The sequence below is a fragment of the Macrosteles quadrilineatus genome, unplaced genomic scaffold, assembly GCF_028750875.1.
Source record: "Macrosteles quadrilineatus isolate MER2022 unplaced genomic scaffold, UCM_ALF_1.0 Scaffold_8__2_contigs__length_117827958, whole genome shotgun sequence".
Classification (NCBI taxonomy): domain Eukaryota; kingdom Metazoa; phylum Arthropoda; class Insecta; order Hemiptera; family Cicadellidae; genus Macrosteles; species Macrosteles quadrilineatus.
Window position 1 is genome coordinate 100274027 of NW_026542601.1, and position 18447 is coordinate 100292473.

At 37.4% G+C, this 18447-nt stretch overlaps 1 protein-coding gene across 1 annotated transcript; it reads left to right on the forward strand.

The window, feature by feature from the left end:
- The first annotated feature begins 4208 nt into the window (after nucleotides 1-4208).
- LOC129000604 (uncharacterized) lies at nucleotides 4209-9353 on the forward strand. Its single transcript, XM_054427566.1, has 4 exons — nucleotides 4209-4347; nucleotides 5780-6463; nucleotides 7011-7918; nucleotides 9300-9353. The coding sequence occupies exons 1-4, from the start codon at nucleotides 4209-4211 to the stop codon at nucleotides 9351-9353; spliced, it is 1785 nt and encodes a 594-aa protein (XP_054283541.1).
- Nucleotides 9354-18447: the final 9094 nt, after the last annotated feature.

An 18447-nucleotide genomic window follows, 5' to 3' on the forward strand; every position in this document is an offset into this window, starting at 1 on the left:
TATGGTTTTTACTTGAAATCTAAAAATTCAAATCACCACTAATTTTAAATATTAATATTTGAGGTTATTGTTATTCGTGTATCGTAGGAATTTTTGTTTTTGCCCTTAATAGTACAAACAGACGATCTCTCATCAAACCCCTGTTGAAGAAAGTTTCATTACTGATTAATTAATAAGCCTAAATTCAACATGTTTGTGTAGCAAAACTATAGCCTCGCATTTAATTCCAAATGTTAGCACTAGTTCCCTATTTTAAGGAATACTGAATTTACCACATATACATTGTTCTCGTCCTGTACAGTTTTCCAAGCCTTTATTAACCTTGGTCTATTATACAGTACGACCGAGACATAACAATCCCTGTCTAGTTATAATACGCTGGGGATGTCATCGTTATCATTATCCTTATCTCTAAAGCCCTCTTTGTAGCCTGTCAGTAACAAATAAAGTTGGTCAATGACGAATAAATTAGGAACGGAAATAATTTTTATAAATATTCATTGGACGATTTTTGGCAGAAGGTGCTTCTTTCTACGGATATTACTCGCCATTTCCAAGCAATAAGAAAACAGATTTTTGTATAATTTTTGTTGTTGTTTTAAGACACATATTGGACCACTCAAACTTACCAGATTGCATTGAATAGCTAACTATAAATTATCTTGTATATATATATATACTGTAAATTATCTAAATGTGTGTTCATATTTTTTTATACTTAAATGCAATTTTTTTTTATTGTTTAGGCATAATCTTTCCATATTAATTTTTTTCCAACGGGGATAAAATATTGTTTTGTGGTAAAATATTGTTTTGAGGTGAAATATTTGTTGAGGTAAAATATCGTTTTGAGTTAAAATATTATTGTTTTGAGTTGAATTTGTGGTAAAATATTGTTTTGATGTGAAATATTGTTTTGTGGTAAAATATTGTTTTGAGTTAAGGTGATCCATTGTTTTGAGGGAAAATATTGTTTTGTGGGTTTTTGAGGAAATGAATTGTTTTGAGAAAAAATATTGTTTTGAGGTGTAATACTGTTTTGTGGTAAAAAATTGTTTTTGAGGTGAAATATTGTTTTGAGGTGAAATATTGTTTTGTGGTAAAATTTGTTTTGAGATAAACTATTAAATATTGTTTTGAGGTGAAATATTGTTTTGAGGTGAGGTATTTTTGAGTAAAATTATTGTTTTGAATTAAAAATATTGTTTTGAAGTAAAATATTGTTTTGAGGGTTTTTGAGGTAATGCATTGTTTTTAGGCAAAATATTGTTTTGTGATGAAATATTGTTTTGTGTAAAAATTATTACACTATTAAAATTACACTATTACACTATTACACTATATTATTAAATTATTATGTATTGTTAAAATTTGATTTGGGATAAAATATTAAATTTTGTTTTGAGGTGAAATATTGTTTCGAGGTGAGGTATTTTTTAGTAAAATTATTGTTTTGAATAAAAATTATTGTTTTGGGTTAAAAATATTGTTTTGAGGTGAAATATTGTTTTTGGATGAAATATTATTTCGAGTTAAGATGATCCATTGTTTTGAGGTAAAATATTGTTTTGAGGAGTTTTGAGGTAATGCATTGTTTTGAGGCAAAATATTGTTTTGAGCTGAAATGTCGTTTTTACCGGAAATATTGTTTTGAGGTTAAATATTGTTTTGTGGCGAAATATTGTTTTGAGGTTAAATATTGTTTTGTGGCGAAATATTGTTTTGTGGCAAAATATTATTTTGAGGTGAAATATTGTTTATGGTAAAATATTGTTTTGAGGTGAAATATTGTTTTGTGGTTAAATATTGTTTTCAGTTGAGGTGATTCAGTTGATTGTTTTGAGGTAAAATATTGTTTTGTGGGTTTTTGATGTAATGCATTGTTTTGAGGTAAAATATTGTTCTGAGATAAAATATTTTTGAGTAAAATTATTGTTTTGATGTGAAATATTGTTTTGTGGTAAATATTGTTTTGAGGTGAAACATTGTTTTGGGGTGAAATATTGATTTGAGCTAAGATGATCCATTGTTTTGAGGTAAAAAATTGTTTTGAGATGAAATATTGTTTTGTGGTGAAATGTAGTTTTAAGGTGAAAAATTGTTTTGTCGTAAAATATTGTTTTGAGGGGAAATATTGTTTAGGGGTAAAGCATTGTTGAGTTTAATTATTGTTTTGAGTTTAAATATTGTTTTACGTGAAATATTGTTTTGATGTGAAGTATTGTTTTGAGGTTAAATATTGTTTTGTGGCGATATATTGTTTTGAGGTGAAATATTGTTTTGAGGTGATCCATTGTTTTGAGGTAAAATATTGTTTTGTGGGTTTTTGAGGAAATGCATTGTTGTGAGGTGTAATATTGTTTTGAGGAAATGCATTGTTTTGAGGTAAAAAATGTTTTTGAGGAAATGCATTGTTTTGAGGTGAAATATTGTTTTGAGGTTAAATATTGTTTTGTGGCGAAATATTGTTTTGAGGTGAAATATTGTTTGAGGAAAAATATCGTTTTGAGTTAAAATATTGTTTTGAGTTGAAAGAAAATATTTGTGGTAAAATATTTTTTGAGGTGAAATATTGTTTTGTGGTTAAATAATTTTTTCAGTTGAGGTGATCCATTGTTTTGAGGTAAAATATTGTTTTGTGGGTTTTTGAGGTAATGCATTGTTTTGAGGTAAAATATTGTTCTGATGTAAAATATTTTTTGAGTAAAATTATTGTTTTGATGTGAAATATTGTTTTGTGGTAAATATTGTTTTGAGGTGAAATATTGTTTTGGGGTGAAGTATTGTTTTGAGGTTAAATATTGTTTTGTGGCGAAATATTGTTTTGAGGTGAAATATTTTTTTGAGAAAAAACATTGTTTTGAGTTAAAATATTGTTTTGAGTTAAAATATTGTTTTGAGTTAAATTTGTGGAAAAATATCGTTTTGATGTGAAATATTGTTTTGTGGTAAAATATTGTTTTCCATGGTGATCCATTGTTTTGAGGTAAAATATTGTTTTGTTGGTTTTTGAGGAAATGCATTGTTTTGAGATAAAATATTGGTTTTTTAAGTGTAATATTATTTTGAGGTGAAATATTGTGTTGAGGTAAAATATTGTTTTGAGGTAAAATATTGTTTTGAGGTGAAGTATTGTTTTGAGTAAAATTATTGTTTTGAATTAAAAATATTGTTTTGAGGTTAAATATTGTTTTGTGGCGAAATATTGTTTTGAGGTGAAATATTGTTTTAGGAAAAATATCGTTTTGAGTTAAAATATTGTTTTGAGTTGAAAGAAAATATTTGTGGTAAAATATTTTTTGAGGTGAAATATTGTTTTGTGGTTAAATAATTTTTTCAGTTGAGGTGATCCATTGTTTTGAGGTGAAATATTGTTTTGTGGTTAAATAATTTTTTCAGTTGAGGTGATCCATTGTTTTGAGGTAAAATATTGTTTTGTGGGTTTTTGAGGTAATGCATTGTTTTGAGGTAAAATATTGTTCTGATGTAAAATATTTTTTGAGTAAAATTATCGTTTTGATGTGAAATATTGTTTTGTGGTAAATATTGTTTTGAGGTGAAATATTGTTTTGGGGTGAAGTATTGTTTTGAGGTTAAATATTGTTTTGTGGTGAAATATTGTTTTGAGGTGAAATATTTTTTTGAGAAAAAACATTGTTTTGAGTTAAAATATTTTTTTGAGTTAAAATATTGTTTTGAGTTAAAATATTGTTTTGAGTTAAAATATTGTTTTGAGTTGAATTTGTGGAAAAATATCTTTTTGATGTGAAATATTGTTTTGTGGTAAAATATTGTTTTGAGTAAAGGTGATCCATTGTTTTGAGGTAAAATATTGATTTGTTGGTTTTTGAGGAAATGCATTGTTTTGAGATAAAATATTGTTTTGAGGTATAAAGTAGATATATAATCCTCCATCTTAACTACTACTTACACTACTTTTGTACATGCAGTGGCTGAGTATGAAACGGCGACTTGTACGGTGTACGCTGGCGACCTTGTCTGGCGCAGTGTCTGGGCGACATGTGGTCGTCCTTGTCTCTGTGACCGAGTGCACTGGGCCACAAGGTGTATATTGCAATATGTAGGTGACCGACTGCACTTAATGCAACCAGGTAAAATTAGGTGACCAAATTGCGAAGTCAGGGTAAACCCCTTAGTGTGGATTGGGTATAAATGCATGTAGAGAAGAATATGCAGTCAGTCACATCATGTCGAGGTTTGCGGCACTCTTTAAGTTTGATAACGAGGAGGAGGCGATGGCAGCGTTGAGATATATACGAGCCCGCTACACGGTGAAGGAGTCTAGATCGTACGAGATCACCGAGGTGGTCTCCAATTATACTCCAGGTTAGTAAATAAACAAAATCATGATTTAGAGTATTTATTGAAAAATCTGAACATTAGGGGACCTTCCGGTCTTACCGGTACATTTAACTTTGTACCCGCCAGCTGCTATCGTGTCTATCTCAGCTTGAGTCAGGTTCAAAGCGAAGCGTTTCGGTAGGAACACAATGTGTGGCGTCCTGTCAAATATTATGTCTAGAATCACACTCGTGCCGTACTCCCGGTGAGAATGTAGCCTCGCACCAGTGATTGGATAACCAGCTGGATCGATCAAATCTGATATAGCTGCCCTCGGCGGACCTCTGCTTACTTCCAAATTGTTCAATTTTGACTTGAAGTCTGACATTGTACTGTAAATAAAAACCATAATAGAGTTAGTTGATTACAGACTGGGTTTATATAATTTAGGGTAATGGGTAATACTTTGTGATGGTCAGTTGGATCGTCTAATGTGATATATTGTAAAGTTATACACAAGTAGTAAAGTAGTTGTGTTTACAAATTGTACTTGTTCAAGTAGAGAACATAACTACTGTATAGTCAAGATAATCGTCTGCCAGCATATGGTAGTAAAATACATTATGTATAACTTGTACGAACAACTGTTAGACTTATGTAAAACAAATATAGATTTTAAAGAGTATTATACTATGTTGATTAAACAAATTTGATCCTAACTAAAAAGTCAGTATTCACTTTAACGAATAATATAGGGATTTATAAAATCAAATGTTGATAATAAATACACGAGTCCCTTTAAAGTTTGTATAATTGTTAGCAGGTTTATGTACACATGTTTAATGTCCAAAACGTACACCACTTTGTATGTCAAAATATATTACTAAAAATATGTTTGTGTATTGAATGCAAATAATGAAATTATTGGATCACGTTGACTAATATAATCAATCTACGAGTGTCTCTAAAGTAACATTTGTTAGGAGTATGGTTCACGTATACAAAGTCAATCTGAAACGTATTTGTTTATAACACGTTGTCGATAAAACAAATATATCTTTAAACGTATTTGTTTATAATACGTCGATAAAACAAATATATCTTTACTAAACTTTCGATAAAACGGGTTTTAACGGAACGTTATTAGTTGATAGTGCTAATACAATAAATATATGAATCTCTATGTATAAACGAGTACTGTAGTATGGAAATTATAGGAAATAAAACCACACTTAGAAATACAACACTTGCATAAACACAAGGGTATGAAACAATGGACTGTTTTGTGCATGGTTTCTTGTTATAACAATTAATTTCAAGTGTACGGTTTATGAGTGAGTGACTAAAAGCTTATGGAGAGTGTGGTTACAAACTACTAAACTTATCAAGTGTCACGACAACTTAAAAATATACACTAGTCAAGTGCAACAGTGTCTATATAGCCAGTCAGTTGTATAAACATATTTATATATTTCAGCGGGTTTGATGGCGGCAGTAATGCGCTGTGAGACAACGCAGAGATATGACGTGCAACTCTGCAGAAAAAGAAAACCTACAGCGGTAGTAAGTGGAATTCAAGCTGTCCGGCGGAGATTTACGCCTCCGCCGGCACCGCTGCCGCTTGCAGCAACCGCGCCGTCACCGCTGGGGTCAGATCCACCGCTGTCGCCGATGCTGCTCTATCCACCAGCTCCACTGTCGCCACAGCCGTCGACATCATGGTACACCCCGCCGCCACCGCCGCCTCTACCACTCACGCCGCAGCCGTCGCGGTATACCCCGCTGACACCTCAACCACTCACGCCGCAGCCGTCGACATCATGGTACACCCCGCCGCCACCGCCGCCTCTACCACTCACGCCGCAGCCGTCGCGGTATACCCCGCTGACACCTCAACCACTCACGCCGCAGCCGTCGACATCATGGTACACCCCGCCGCCACCGCCGCCTCTACCACTCACGCCACAGCCGTCGACATCATGGTACACCCCACCGCCACCGCCGCCTCTACCACTCACGCCGCAGCCGTCGCGGTATACCCCGCTGACACCTCAACCACTCACGCCGCAGCCGTCGCGGCAAACCCCGCCGCCACCAGAAATTATTAATATTTCCTCTGACGAAGATAGTCTAGATGGACTATTAGCTGAAGCTTCAGCTAGTAGTTCATCTGGCTATGTGTCGTTAGAGGACGATTTTTTATTTGATCTTTTTAATTAAAAAAACCCAAACCAATAGCTCTTGTTATTTCTTATCCTGTCAATAAGTAAGTGTGTACGTCTGTGAGCAGAGTGTAAAGTATTGTCAAAGTGTAAAAAGTTGTGAGTAGGTGTAAAAAGATAAATCAGTAGCACTTACCAAGAAGGTGTGCAGCGGATGTGTGTGCTAAGCAAACTGTGCTTTCGTAGCTTGAACCGATAGTCTTATAAACCCGCAGTTGAGACCCCCCTCCCTATTCCGGGGTGGGGCGACCCACTGATCTGAATAAAATTTAGGACATGGCCGAGGACTGAAAATCTAGATCTTGGTCAGTAGGTTGAGGACTGATTGAGGTAAGTAGGTCGAGGACTGATTGTGGTCAGTAGGTTGAGGACTGATCCCGGCCAGTAGGTCGAGGACTGACTGGTTGATGTCAGTAGGTCGAGGATTGAGAATCTAGAACGAGGTCAGTAGGTGATGTAAGTATGTCATGGATGTCTAATCACAAGGTCGGTCCACCCTAACCACCGAGCATAAAAGAGCCGAGCAGTTCTGTGGATCGGCACACAACGATCCGCAGAGTGTCAAGCGACACATGGATTTTTTAGAGTGCACCATATGCCATGAGGCATACTTCTTAACAGAGGAATCCTTAGCGAGGCACCAGCAAATGTGTCTTGCTACCAAAGGGTACACAAGCCGATTCCGAAAATTACGACGACAACGACGACGCAGCCCTGGTAATCCACCTCCGGCCAAACAATCAAAAGGAGTAAGGAGTCGTAGCAGCAGCAGCAGCAGCAGCAGCAGCAGTCCACAACGCAGCAGTCTACAACGCAGCAGTCTACAGCGCAGTAGCAGTCTACAACGCAGTAGCAGTCCACAACGCAGTAGCAGTCTTCAACGCAGTAGCAGTTCACAGCGCAGTCCACAACACAGCAGTTCACAACGGAATAGCAGTCTTCAACGCAGTAGCAGTTCAAAATACAACAACAGTGCTCAACGCTTACAACATAGCAGCAGTAGTATACCATCTCCAAAGCTGAAATGGCATCTCAAACGTGGTCTTCTAAGCTGTCGTGACTATACGATTGACAACCCGGACAACTACTACAAAGACTCAAAGGAATTCCTAGCATCGGCTCTTCCTCTGGTTGAAAAACTACTGCGTGAGGAGCTGAAGACAACGCATAGCCTAAAATTTAATTTGGTGTTGCTGTCCTACTTCAACCATCTACACGAAGGCATCCTAGAGGAATTCAACTTTAAAACCACAACTAGGGCTATCTACGGGGGCTCTGACGATCTTGAGGATATGCTGGCGCAGGATGGTGCGAAGCTGCTTGCGGAACAGTCCGAGTTTGAGGGCAAAGGTAGCGGCTGGAGTCTGGATCATCCGTCTAGCTTAACTATAAGAGTAAGTAGATTTACATTTAAGAAACCCACTGGGAAATCATATACTAACCTACCAAAAAGAATCAGCCAACGCAAAGCAACCATAAATATTCAAAATAGGGACGAAAAATGCTTTATGTATAGTGTTCTTGTAAAACACCTACCCGATGTAAACGTTAACTCCGTTTTAAATGAGAGTCACTTTGAAAACATCAAAGATCACTATGATTTTAAAAATCTTAAATTTCCGGTCTCAGTATCGTCTATTAACATATTCGAAAGGGACAACCCAAACACATCAGTGAACGTATTCGAAACAGCTCCGGGTTGTGATATAAGCCCTTTACGTGTTGTTGACGAAAAAGATGATCATATTGATTTGTTGTTGTACCGGGCTGGTGCTAACATCTCACATTATGTATACATCACGGATTTTGCAAAGTTGATCAGACCGCAGGTGGCGGCTGGCCACAATCAAATCGTCATATGCAAACGGTGTTCGACACACCGAGAAGTTAGAAAGTGTAAAATGGGTCCCAAAATATGGCTCGAAGATCATTTGCGGCTTTGTAAAAAATTCAAACTTGCTACCACACGTCTCCCGAAAGAAGGGGAAAACCTTTTGAAATTTGAGGAATTTGAATACCAAATTCCGGTCCCAATTATTGTCGTTGCTGATTTTGAAGCTACGTTAGTGCCGATTGTGGGGTCTGATCGTTCGTACCAGTGCCACGAACCCAACTCTTACTGTACACTTGTAAAAAACACTCTACCTTTTGAAAAGCTGCACGAAGTAGGCATTAGTACGGAACCGGAACTACACCGTACTCCCAATGCCGCACAATCTTTCATGATCCATATGCAACAGCTTGCTGCACGTGTCGAACAACTGTACACGAGACAAGAGCCGTTAAAAACACTAACGGCGGAAGAAAACAAACGATTTGAAACAACTACCGAATGTGAATTATGCGAGAGGCCGTTCAACGACAGCACTTGTATTAAAGTAATTGATCATTGTCACGTGACCGGAAACCTCAGACTCATTCTCTGTGGTAAATGCAACTTGCGATGTTCTACTGTTAACTTTATACCGGTATATTGTCACGGTATGTCTAACTATGACGGAAACTTTATAATAAAAAGTCTTTCTACAGTTCCGGATTGTGAAGTAAAAGTAATTCCATGTACTAACGACAAATACATTGCCATATCGGTACGGGTAGGCAGAATTTGGATCCGTTATTTGGATTCTTTCAGACTCATGTCGTCAAGCTTGGCCAAACTGGCAAACATCTTGTCTGAGAGTGAACTTGTTGAATCGTCAAAATTAGTCCCACCCGAACACCTAGACCTTGTCCGCCGCAAAGGTATTTATCCATATGATTTTGTAACCACCACAGCGGTCTTTGACCAAACTGAGTTACCGTCACGGGATGCATTTTTTGACCGCTTGAACAATGAACCGTGTTCAGAAGAAGATTACGAGTTCGCACGGTCCGTATGGGAAAAATTAAAAATGAAAACGTTTGGTGAATACCACAATTTTTACTTAAAACTCGATGTTTGTCTACTTGCCGACATTCTTACGTCCTTCAGAAAAACATGTTTGGAATCATATAAAATCGATTGTTGTCATGTTTACACTGCACCTGGTCTTGCATATAAATCAATGCTTCGGATGACCCGTGTCACCCTCGAGCTTCTCACAGATCCGGACATGTTATTAATGATCGAGTCCGGTATCAGGGGGGGACTTGTGCAGGTCAGTCTCAGGCATGCCGTAGCTAACAACCCATACCTTAGCAACCCGTCAGATTACAACGAAAACGAACCAAAAACATGGTTACTAATGTTGGATGCCCTGAACTTGTATGGGTACGCACAGTCCAGTTACCTACCGACAGGAAACTTTAAGTTTGTAGAATCCCCGGAAACGTTGGATTGGTCAACACTTCCATTGGACGCGCCAACAGGGTATATAATGGAAGCTGATGTGACAGTACCGGACCGTGTTCACGACAAACTACAGGATCTACCTCTCCTTCCGGAACTTGAGGTCCCTCCGGGTAGCAGAGAAAAAAAACTATTGGCAACGCTACATGACAAGGTAAAGTACGTGGCACACTATACAGTGTTTCAACAAGCCGTGAAGTTAGGTTTAGTTGTGACTAAAGTACACCGTGCAATCTCGTTTTCACAGTCACCTTATATGAAAAAATTTGTTGATTTCAACGCTGAAAAGAGAGCCGGTTCTACCAACGACTTCTACAGGAACATATACAAACTAATGAACAATGCCAACTCCGGTAGATTGTTGATGAACAAACGGAACCATCGTGATGTCAGGATAGTAACCAAAGACAGTCTCCTTCAAAAGCTGATCCGCAACCCTCAATTTTCCGAACATGTAATAGTAGCGCCAAACGTTGTGCTTGTTTATATGCAAAGGAAGTCTGTCTTGTTGAACGCCCCAATTTATGCCGGAATGTGTGTTCTAGACATAGCAAAAACACACATGAATAGGTTCTATTATGATGTGCTGTGTACTCATATTGACAAGTTACGCTTATGTTACACAGACACAGACTCACTTCTGATACACCTGACCTCGGACCGTGACATATTCGATCTCTTGCGTCCGATAGCATCAACACATTTGGATCTGTCTGTATATCCGGATGCTCACCCACTTAAAGACGATACAAACAAAGGTCGGATTGGTTGTTTTAAAGATGAAGCTCGTGACGGGAAACAGATCCAAGAGTTTGTCGGGTTACGTGCCAAAATGTACGTATATCGTTACGGGTCGGACGAAAAAGAAGTAAAGTTCACTTCTATGAAAGCGAAAGGTATAAAGTCTTCATATGTGAAACATAACCTCACGTTCGAAGACTACAAGAGGACACTGTTTGACGGCACGGAGCCTGAGAAAGCAGAATTTAACCAGATACAAAGCCGGCTATTTAGGATAACAACCAAAACAGTAGTGAAACGATCTCTGTCTGCTGCCGACGACAAGAGAGTAATCAACAATGACCGAATCAATACGATGCCCTATGGGCATTATAAACTTAGGACCATCGCGGAAGAACCTACCGCTGAGGAGGACAGCAATGAAAACAATGACAATGACATTATATGATTTAGCTCTTACGTCTACTTGTCTAGCTATAGATAGTACAAATAATATTGATAGTCTCGATGAATTAGAAATACTATCGATACTGCCAAATTCAATAAAACGCGATGTTTGTAAGAGACTCAAACACATTTGGATGTCCCAGAGATATTGTCTTCCATTTAGTCGCAGACAATTTGAATACCGATACTTGAATTTTAACCAACTAGACAAGTATGAGTTTCTTATGGTGACCCATCATCACAGTAGGGTTCACCCAGAGTTTTGGCCATCGTATTCAGATAAAGCCCATGTATATTTTGAATACTACGAGCTTGTTATAGGTAACAACAGTACGTACCGTTTATGCAAAGGGTGTTTTACAAAAACCTGTGAACCCTCTGATCCATTTGACGACTATGAAGAGCACTGGCAGTCCTTGAATTGGCGATTCTTTAGTACAGTACATCACTTTGGTGTCGATCCCAGTGGGTTCGTAAGAATTATTCTAAGGCAAGAAAGCAGTTGGTGCGATTTTTGCGTCCTATCACCGTTGTTCCAGTTGTACAGTTTGGATTCATGTACAGAACATACCCATGTACACGACTGGGACAACGACAGTGATAGTGACGAATCAATTGTCGACTCTTTCGAGCGAGTTGAAATTTACAGACCTTATTAGATTCATGTTCACGTTTGACACTCTGCGGATCGATGTTTGTCTTCTCCCAGGGTTTTAACTTTCTGTAATTTATTTTGTTTTCTAAGTATTTTTCTAAAGAATACAACGGATTAACTCGAATATTGTATGTTTTAAATGCTGAACTCTGTCAACTTTGTTTTTTTTGTGTATATGTATAAAATATAACGGATTAACTAGAATATTTGAATTTTTTCATGTGCTTTGTGTAAACTATGATTATTTAGAGTCAAACATACTCCAGACTAGTGATTGTTTTGCGAATCTTTTCTTATTCTTATTGTCTAGTATTTTTTATTGGATATCGTAACTATGTTTTAAATGTTGAACTTTTGATTTTGCTATACTGTATGTAAAAAAAAATTAAACGGATTAACTAGAATAACTTACTTTATATGTCTTGTGTTAACTATGGCTATTTAATATCAAAACATACTCCAGACTAGTGTTTTTCGTAAATCTTTTAAAACTTTCTTGTTCTTATTATCTAGTGTTTTATTGAATATTGTAACTATGTTCTAAATGTTAAACTTTTGATTTTGTCAACTTTGTTTTCTTTGTATACTGTATGTATAAAATGAAACAGAATAACTAGAACATTTATATTACTTCATGTGTTTAAACTATGGTTTTAGTGACAAACATACTCTATAATTGTGATCGTTCAGTCATTGTTTTTAAAATTTTTCTGTTTCATTATCTTGTGTTGAATATTACAACTGTATTTTAAATGTTGAACTGTTGATTCTGTCAACTGTATATAAACTATGTAAATATACATCTAAAATTTAATTTAACATTTCAAATAAAAAAAAAAGAATATAATTCTCTTGTGTTTTAATACACCTTTCTTCGTTAGTTGGTCTTGACAGTACAACATATGCGTCTTGCGTGATTGTTACACACTTAAATAATAAGATCTTGATACCACTAGCTGAGTGTTCAAGTAAAGTGATAGAGCTTTGTCAATGAGTGATTTGCAATACCTCATGTCTTATAACCACTTGTATCCCTGACTCATCAAGTAAATTGACATCTATTATATTGTTGTTGTACCTTAGCTAAAGGTAAAGGAGATAAATAAAGAAACAAAAGTTTACAGTAAAAATATATATTACAATAAGATACATTCAATACAGCAATTTTGTATTTACCATTTTGACAAATACTTCATGTTCTCTAATACAGCCTCTATAATGTTTGCTACACAAAATCGTCGAACCTCACTATCAATCCACGGCAACATCGATGTTCTAAGTGCCGTCCGTTCATACCAAAAATCTTGAGACTCTGCAGGCAACCTTCTTTCATTCAAGTCAGAAAGTAATTGTGGCAAATCACTTGTAATGTGGCGAACGAGTTGTTTGTCCAATGACATTGAAGCCAAGTCATTTGTAGTGTTTGAAGAAAGTAGAGCCATTACCTTATAGTGTTTGGTAAAATACCGTGTGTAACGAGAGATCAGAAACTGCACAGTTGGGTTTATTTCAAGTAGGATATTAAAGTAGCTCTCAAGGGATGGGAACAAACGTTTGAAAGAGATCCATCCATCATTTTGAAGAACCACTCTGGGAGTCTGTCGAATGATGTCAGATTCATTTGAAGGTCTTGAAAGTGTAACAGAATTCAAATTGTGATTAACCGGTTTGTTTCTCAGACGATAGTTACAAAATGATACTAATCCATTTGGTCTTGGTTCCAATATGACTGTATGTAGATAGAACGGATTGAATGGGGTTTCATCGGAGTAAAACTTGTTGATAGAGTGGTGAACTGTAGAGCTTTGCAGACTCAAAAGATCTTCAAATGTCAATTCAATTGAGGTTTGATTATTTACCAAACAAATAGAAGGAGAAAAGTCTTTAATTGAATCAAGACCAACAGCAGCATGAGCTTGGTTTGCAACTTTATAAATCTGTCTAAGTAAAAGATGTGGTTCCCATGAGTTAGGCTGCTGATCAGAACGCACAGCTGCTTTGTGTGGCTGGTGTATACTATGAGAGTGACTCACCACAGATGTTGTCGGTGTTGACGAAGAAGACGTATATGACACTGGAGACGAAGTCGACGTAGAGGGTGGCAATGGAGATAACTTAGATGCTGATGTATTCTGTAATAGTTGTTGCGAACGTTGAGGTGGTGGCGGCGGCGGCGGTAGCAGCAGTTGTGGTGATGGCAAGGCATGTAGATTGTCTTGATGAGCTTTCTGGCGTAAACCCTGGCTCGACCTAGCGCGTGTAGCAGATTTTGTTGTTGACGAGTTGACTGGAGTTTTCTGATGCAGAATTGACGGTTGTTCCGGCCGGTATTCTTCCACTTCCTTTGAAACATAATTCTTGTCCTCTTCCACTGCGTTACCATTTTGACTGCAAACTGTTGAACACTCGCGGGTATAGTAATTTGCTTGGACCGCACCTGATGTCGTATGTCCGGAATCAGATTCGTCTTGTAGAGTCTCGCCAGTTAAAGATGCAAGAAGCTGATCAATGTCCATAGTATTTACATCAGAGTATATAACATTATGCGCTGGAGGAGGAGGAGGTTTAGTGCGTTTACGTTTCACTCGCGAAAGATCTTTACGCGGAACTGGTGCCGACCGTTTCACTGACGCTTCCATACTGACTAAACCAGCAAACCAGTTCTAGGTTTTATACGCAGTGCTCATACAGGTCTGGACAGGTACGGTCGTCAACCTGGCGAGGCAGATGGCGAGCGTCAAGGACAAATCCATTGAACTGAAAACAAGTCTAGACAGGTCGCGCGCGCGCGCGCGGATATTTTAAGAGAGAGATAATTTTGGTGTCGTAAGTAATACAGTGAGCTTTGCATCAATATTTGTAAGCAATTTTAAAGTTTTGACATCTGATTCATCTAACGTGTTTATCCTTCTATCATAGGTTCCTAATAATTTTGATGTTTTCTCATCTGATTCTTGCAGTTTCTTTATCTCTTCTTCTAAAGATACCAACGATTCAGATGTTTTCCCGTCTGATTCATGTAGCTTTTTGATTGTTTTATCCAAAGATACTAAAGATGCAGACGTTTTTTCATCCGAGTCTTGTAGTTTCCTGAGCTTATCATCCAAAGATACTAACGATGCAGAAGTTTTCTCGTCTGATTCATGTAGCTTTTTGATTTTTTTATCCAAAGATATCAAACGTGTAGACGTTTTCTCATCTGAGTCTTTCAGCTTCTTGAGCTTATCATCCAAAGATACTAAAGATGTAGACGTTTTTTCATCCGAGTCTTGTAGTGTCTTGAGCTTATCATCCAACGCTGTAATTAATTTAGATGATTTCTTATCTGATTCTTGTAAGTTGTTTAGTCTATCGTGATAGGATACCTGTTTTTCCTTTATGTCGTTTAGGTCGGTCTTAATAGATTCCTCTATGGAGACTATTGATTTTTTTACATCCTTAACTGCTTGATTTAGCTCTTCGAGGCTAACAGCAAATGTCTTTAACTTTCCTTCTACCTCTTTCAAATCGTCTTTGTTCACATAGAAACGATTTAGATAACCTTTAGACACTTTTTGACGTGATACGTCAGGATCCACTGCAGCTCTGAACCTCTTGGTTCCATCATCACTCAACACATACGCATCGTCATCTTCATCATCAGATAAGTGACGCTTCTGTTCTTGATACAAAGAGTGTCCAAACTTGTCTATAACGTGTCTTCTGATCATAGCTTGTACAATATATGTTTATCATAACAATATCCAAACCAGAATGGTGAAACGAACATGATATTAGCCTATTTAAACCCACTAAGGGAAAACCAAGGCGTTTGACATAAATCTTGATCCCGTCAGACGTCCTAGTTAGTTTGTGTAGCTCGTTTTTACTATACCCAAGAGTTGAACCGAGATGGAAATCCCAACCACTTTACGTATATTTTGTTTCCTTTACGTCTGAGTACTTTTTCAACAAAAAATGTGTCAGGATAGTTAGTTTTTTGAAGTTCAGGCTCGTAAAATGCGCCCTTTATATCGTTTCCTTCTTCGTCTTGTAAGTAGTATACAGGGGGAGATGACTGACGTACACGAACTACTTTAAAAAGCTCAGTACTCCAATTTGGAGTGTAGCCTTTTTCAAACAACGTTTTATATTTTGAGATCCTCACTTTGTCGTTTACTTTAAACTTAGCGACACTACTAGTCTTAGACATATTTAACTTTTTTACCAAAAACTGTTCATTTTGTTTGGTGACGTCTTTTGGTTTCATACCTATCGATCTGTGCACCCTAAAATTGTATTTTTTAATCAATTTAGGAAGTAATTCTAGCCACTTGTAGTTACTCTGTACGCTAAATTCTTTATACATCCAGTTCTTTATCGTTTTGTTCAGCCTTTCAACGATTGAGGCCTTTAATGGACTATACGTACTATAGTGGTTGATACCATGTTTTTTCATTAGTGTTTTAACCTCTTTATTGTAAAAGTCAGTGCCGAGATCACTTTGAATGTTGCGTGGTATCCGACCGCTTCCTTCAATCACACTTTCCAATGCTGATGCAACCGTTTTTCCAGCTTTGTTATTTAACGCCACTGCCCATGCATATTTTGATAACGCATCTATCACCATCAAAACATACTTTTTCCCTCCATTTATCCTAGCATAAGGAATCATTTCTATCAGGTCGGCTTGCCACAAATCATCTATACCGCGTACAAAAACCTTTCTTCTAACGAATTTCTTTCTGGCTTGTCTATGCAGCTCGTTGACAATTCCTCTCTTGGATGCCGACAAAGACTCCTTAGTTGATCTGTCACTCATTGTGTCAAGCTATTATTCCGTTTAATTGTAACAAACCTATTATGTATTGTATTTCTTCACTGTGAGCTGTGTGACCTGCTTCTTTCGAGAGAATTAAGGTCTTAAGTCGTTTTACCAGTAGATTGGCATTGCTTTTATACGGTTCAATGCTTTCTACAGTTATTCCACTCCCAGAGGGTGATGCCGATGTTGCCACACTGTACTTTGGTGGAAACAGCACTGAAATAACAGTTGAGTACTTTTTACCTCTGTTGCTGTTTATAGGTTTTTCTGCGGAATACATTTGACGATGGGCGTTGGAAGCTTGCAGTATCTCCTTATAAGACTGTAGGTCTTGTTGTGTAATAGAAGCTTTGTCAGGAACCTGCATGAAAAGAAGTTCCAGGAGTCCTGGTGTAGCCTCGTAGCTACGATCTTTTACAATTACATGCGAGTTGGTAAACTTTATCCTTAAACTGCCAATGGTCATATTACCTCTCCCATCGAGTTTAACTCCATATGTGGAGTCTATTTTGTCCTTATATGAGGGGCCGGAAAGTCGTTTAAGGTATTTTTGTATTTGACTAGGTGTAGGTGTTTGTGTAGACATGTCCATTGACTTATCCGCTTCACATTCTTCGTTTTGTATCTTTTCTATTAAAATGTTTTCTTTTTTTACATCTTCCGGTTCTTCCTTCTTAATGTATCTATAAGAGTCATTCAGACGTGTTTCCAAAGTCTCTTGTAGGGGTTTTACAAGCGGTTTGGCTTGGGCTTCCAACAATTGTTCTACATGCTCAGCATTGTTCCTTAGTTGTCTGTACTTCTTTCGAACAGAATCGGTCAACCTCAGCAGCTCTCGTTTGATCGCCTGCTCTCTACTCGGTGGTCGTTGGTAGGTTTTCAAGTTAAGCTTGAATTTTTTACCAACCTTCTTCCTAGGGCGTTTTCTTGCCGGGACACTAGTGTATACGTCCATTCTCTTGGCCAATCTGATACTGTTATAACACGTGAAGGCAAGCAGTTGACCTTATATATCAGTAATGAACGTGTCTATACCACACCTATAACGACCTTTGTTTATTTCACAGTCCTTATTGATGGTTACAAATCCATACTTTTGCTTTTGCCAACAAGCTCTACAAAGCGTTTTAAATTTTTCAAACGTCATATCGGTGTTTACGTGATCTTTGTAGACATGATGTAAGTTGAGCTCATCCTGTTTAAACAGAATTATGAGATTTGCATTATCTCTAATTAGATGTTTTGGCAAGCGGGTGTAGGTTTGTATGAGATAGAATGTGTCTACATTTCTATGTCTACCCATACTAAAGTATGCCCTCATGTTATCTTGCTTGTCACAAGCCACATCGTCAAAGATCATTATCGAGTCCTGTTTTGCCTCTCCTGGATCCGGTACCTCTTCACTATTGTTAAATGTGAAGTACCCAATATATGGAAGATTACTAATTATTTGCTCTAACAGCTTGTACTTTGGTTGCATTAGTGATTTACTAAACACATATATGTTGGCATATTTTAGTCCATTCGGCTCAGTTAGAAGGCTGAACATTAAGTTGGTTTTACCACAGTTTGACGGTCCACACACAATAGACCTAATGGACCGAGGAAGGAGGCTGCCATGTTTCTCAACTTCGCTGTCAGTGGTAATCAGTTTGTCCACTGAGTTGTCCACAGTGAACGTGTCACGTTGCTTTTGAAATTTCATCCTTACACCACAAGCGTCACATACAAAGTGCAGCTGTGATATAAAAGGGTTCAGTAATATATCACTAGCTCAGTATGATCAGGATCTCGAGAGGTCGAGGACTACTTAATCGCGGGATAGACTCTTTGCCTATCGAACTTCACTTGCCCGGCTATCAGTACTGTGGTCCTGGGTCAGATTTGAAGAAGCGTCTGGAGCGTGGGGATCAAGGAATTAACTTGTTAGATCGTGCATGTAAAGAAC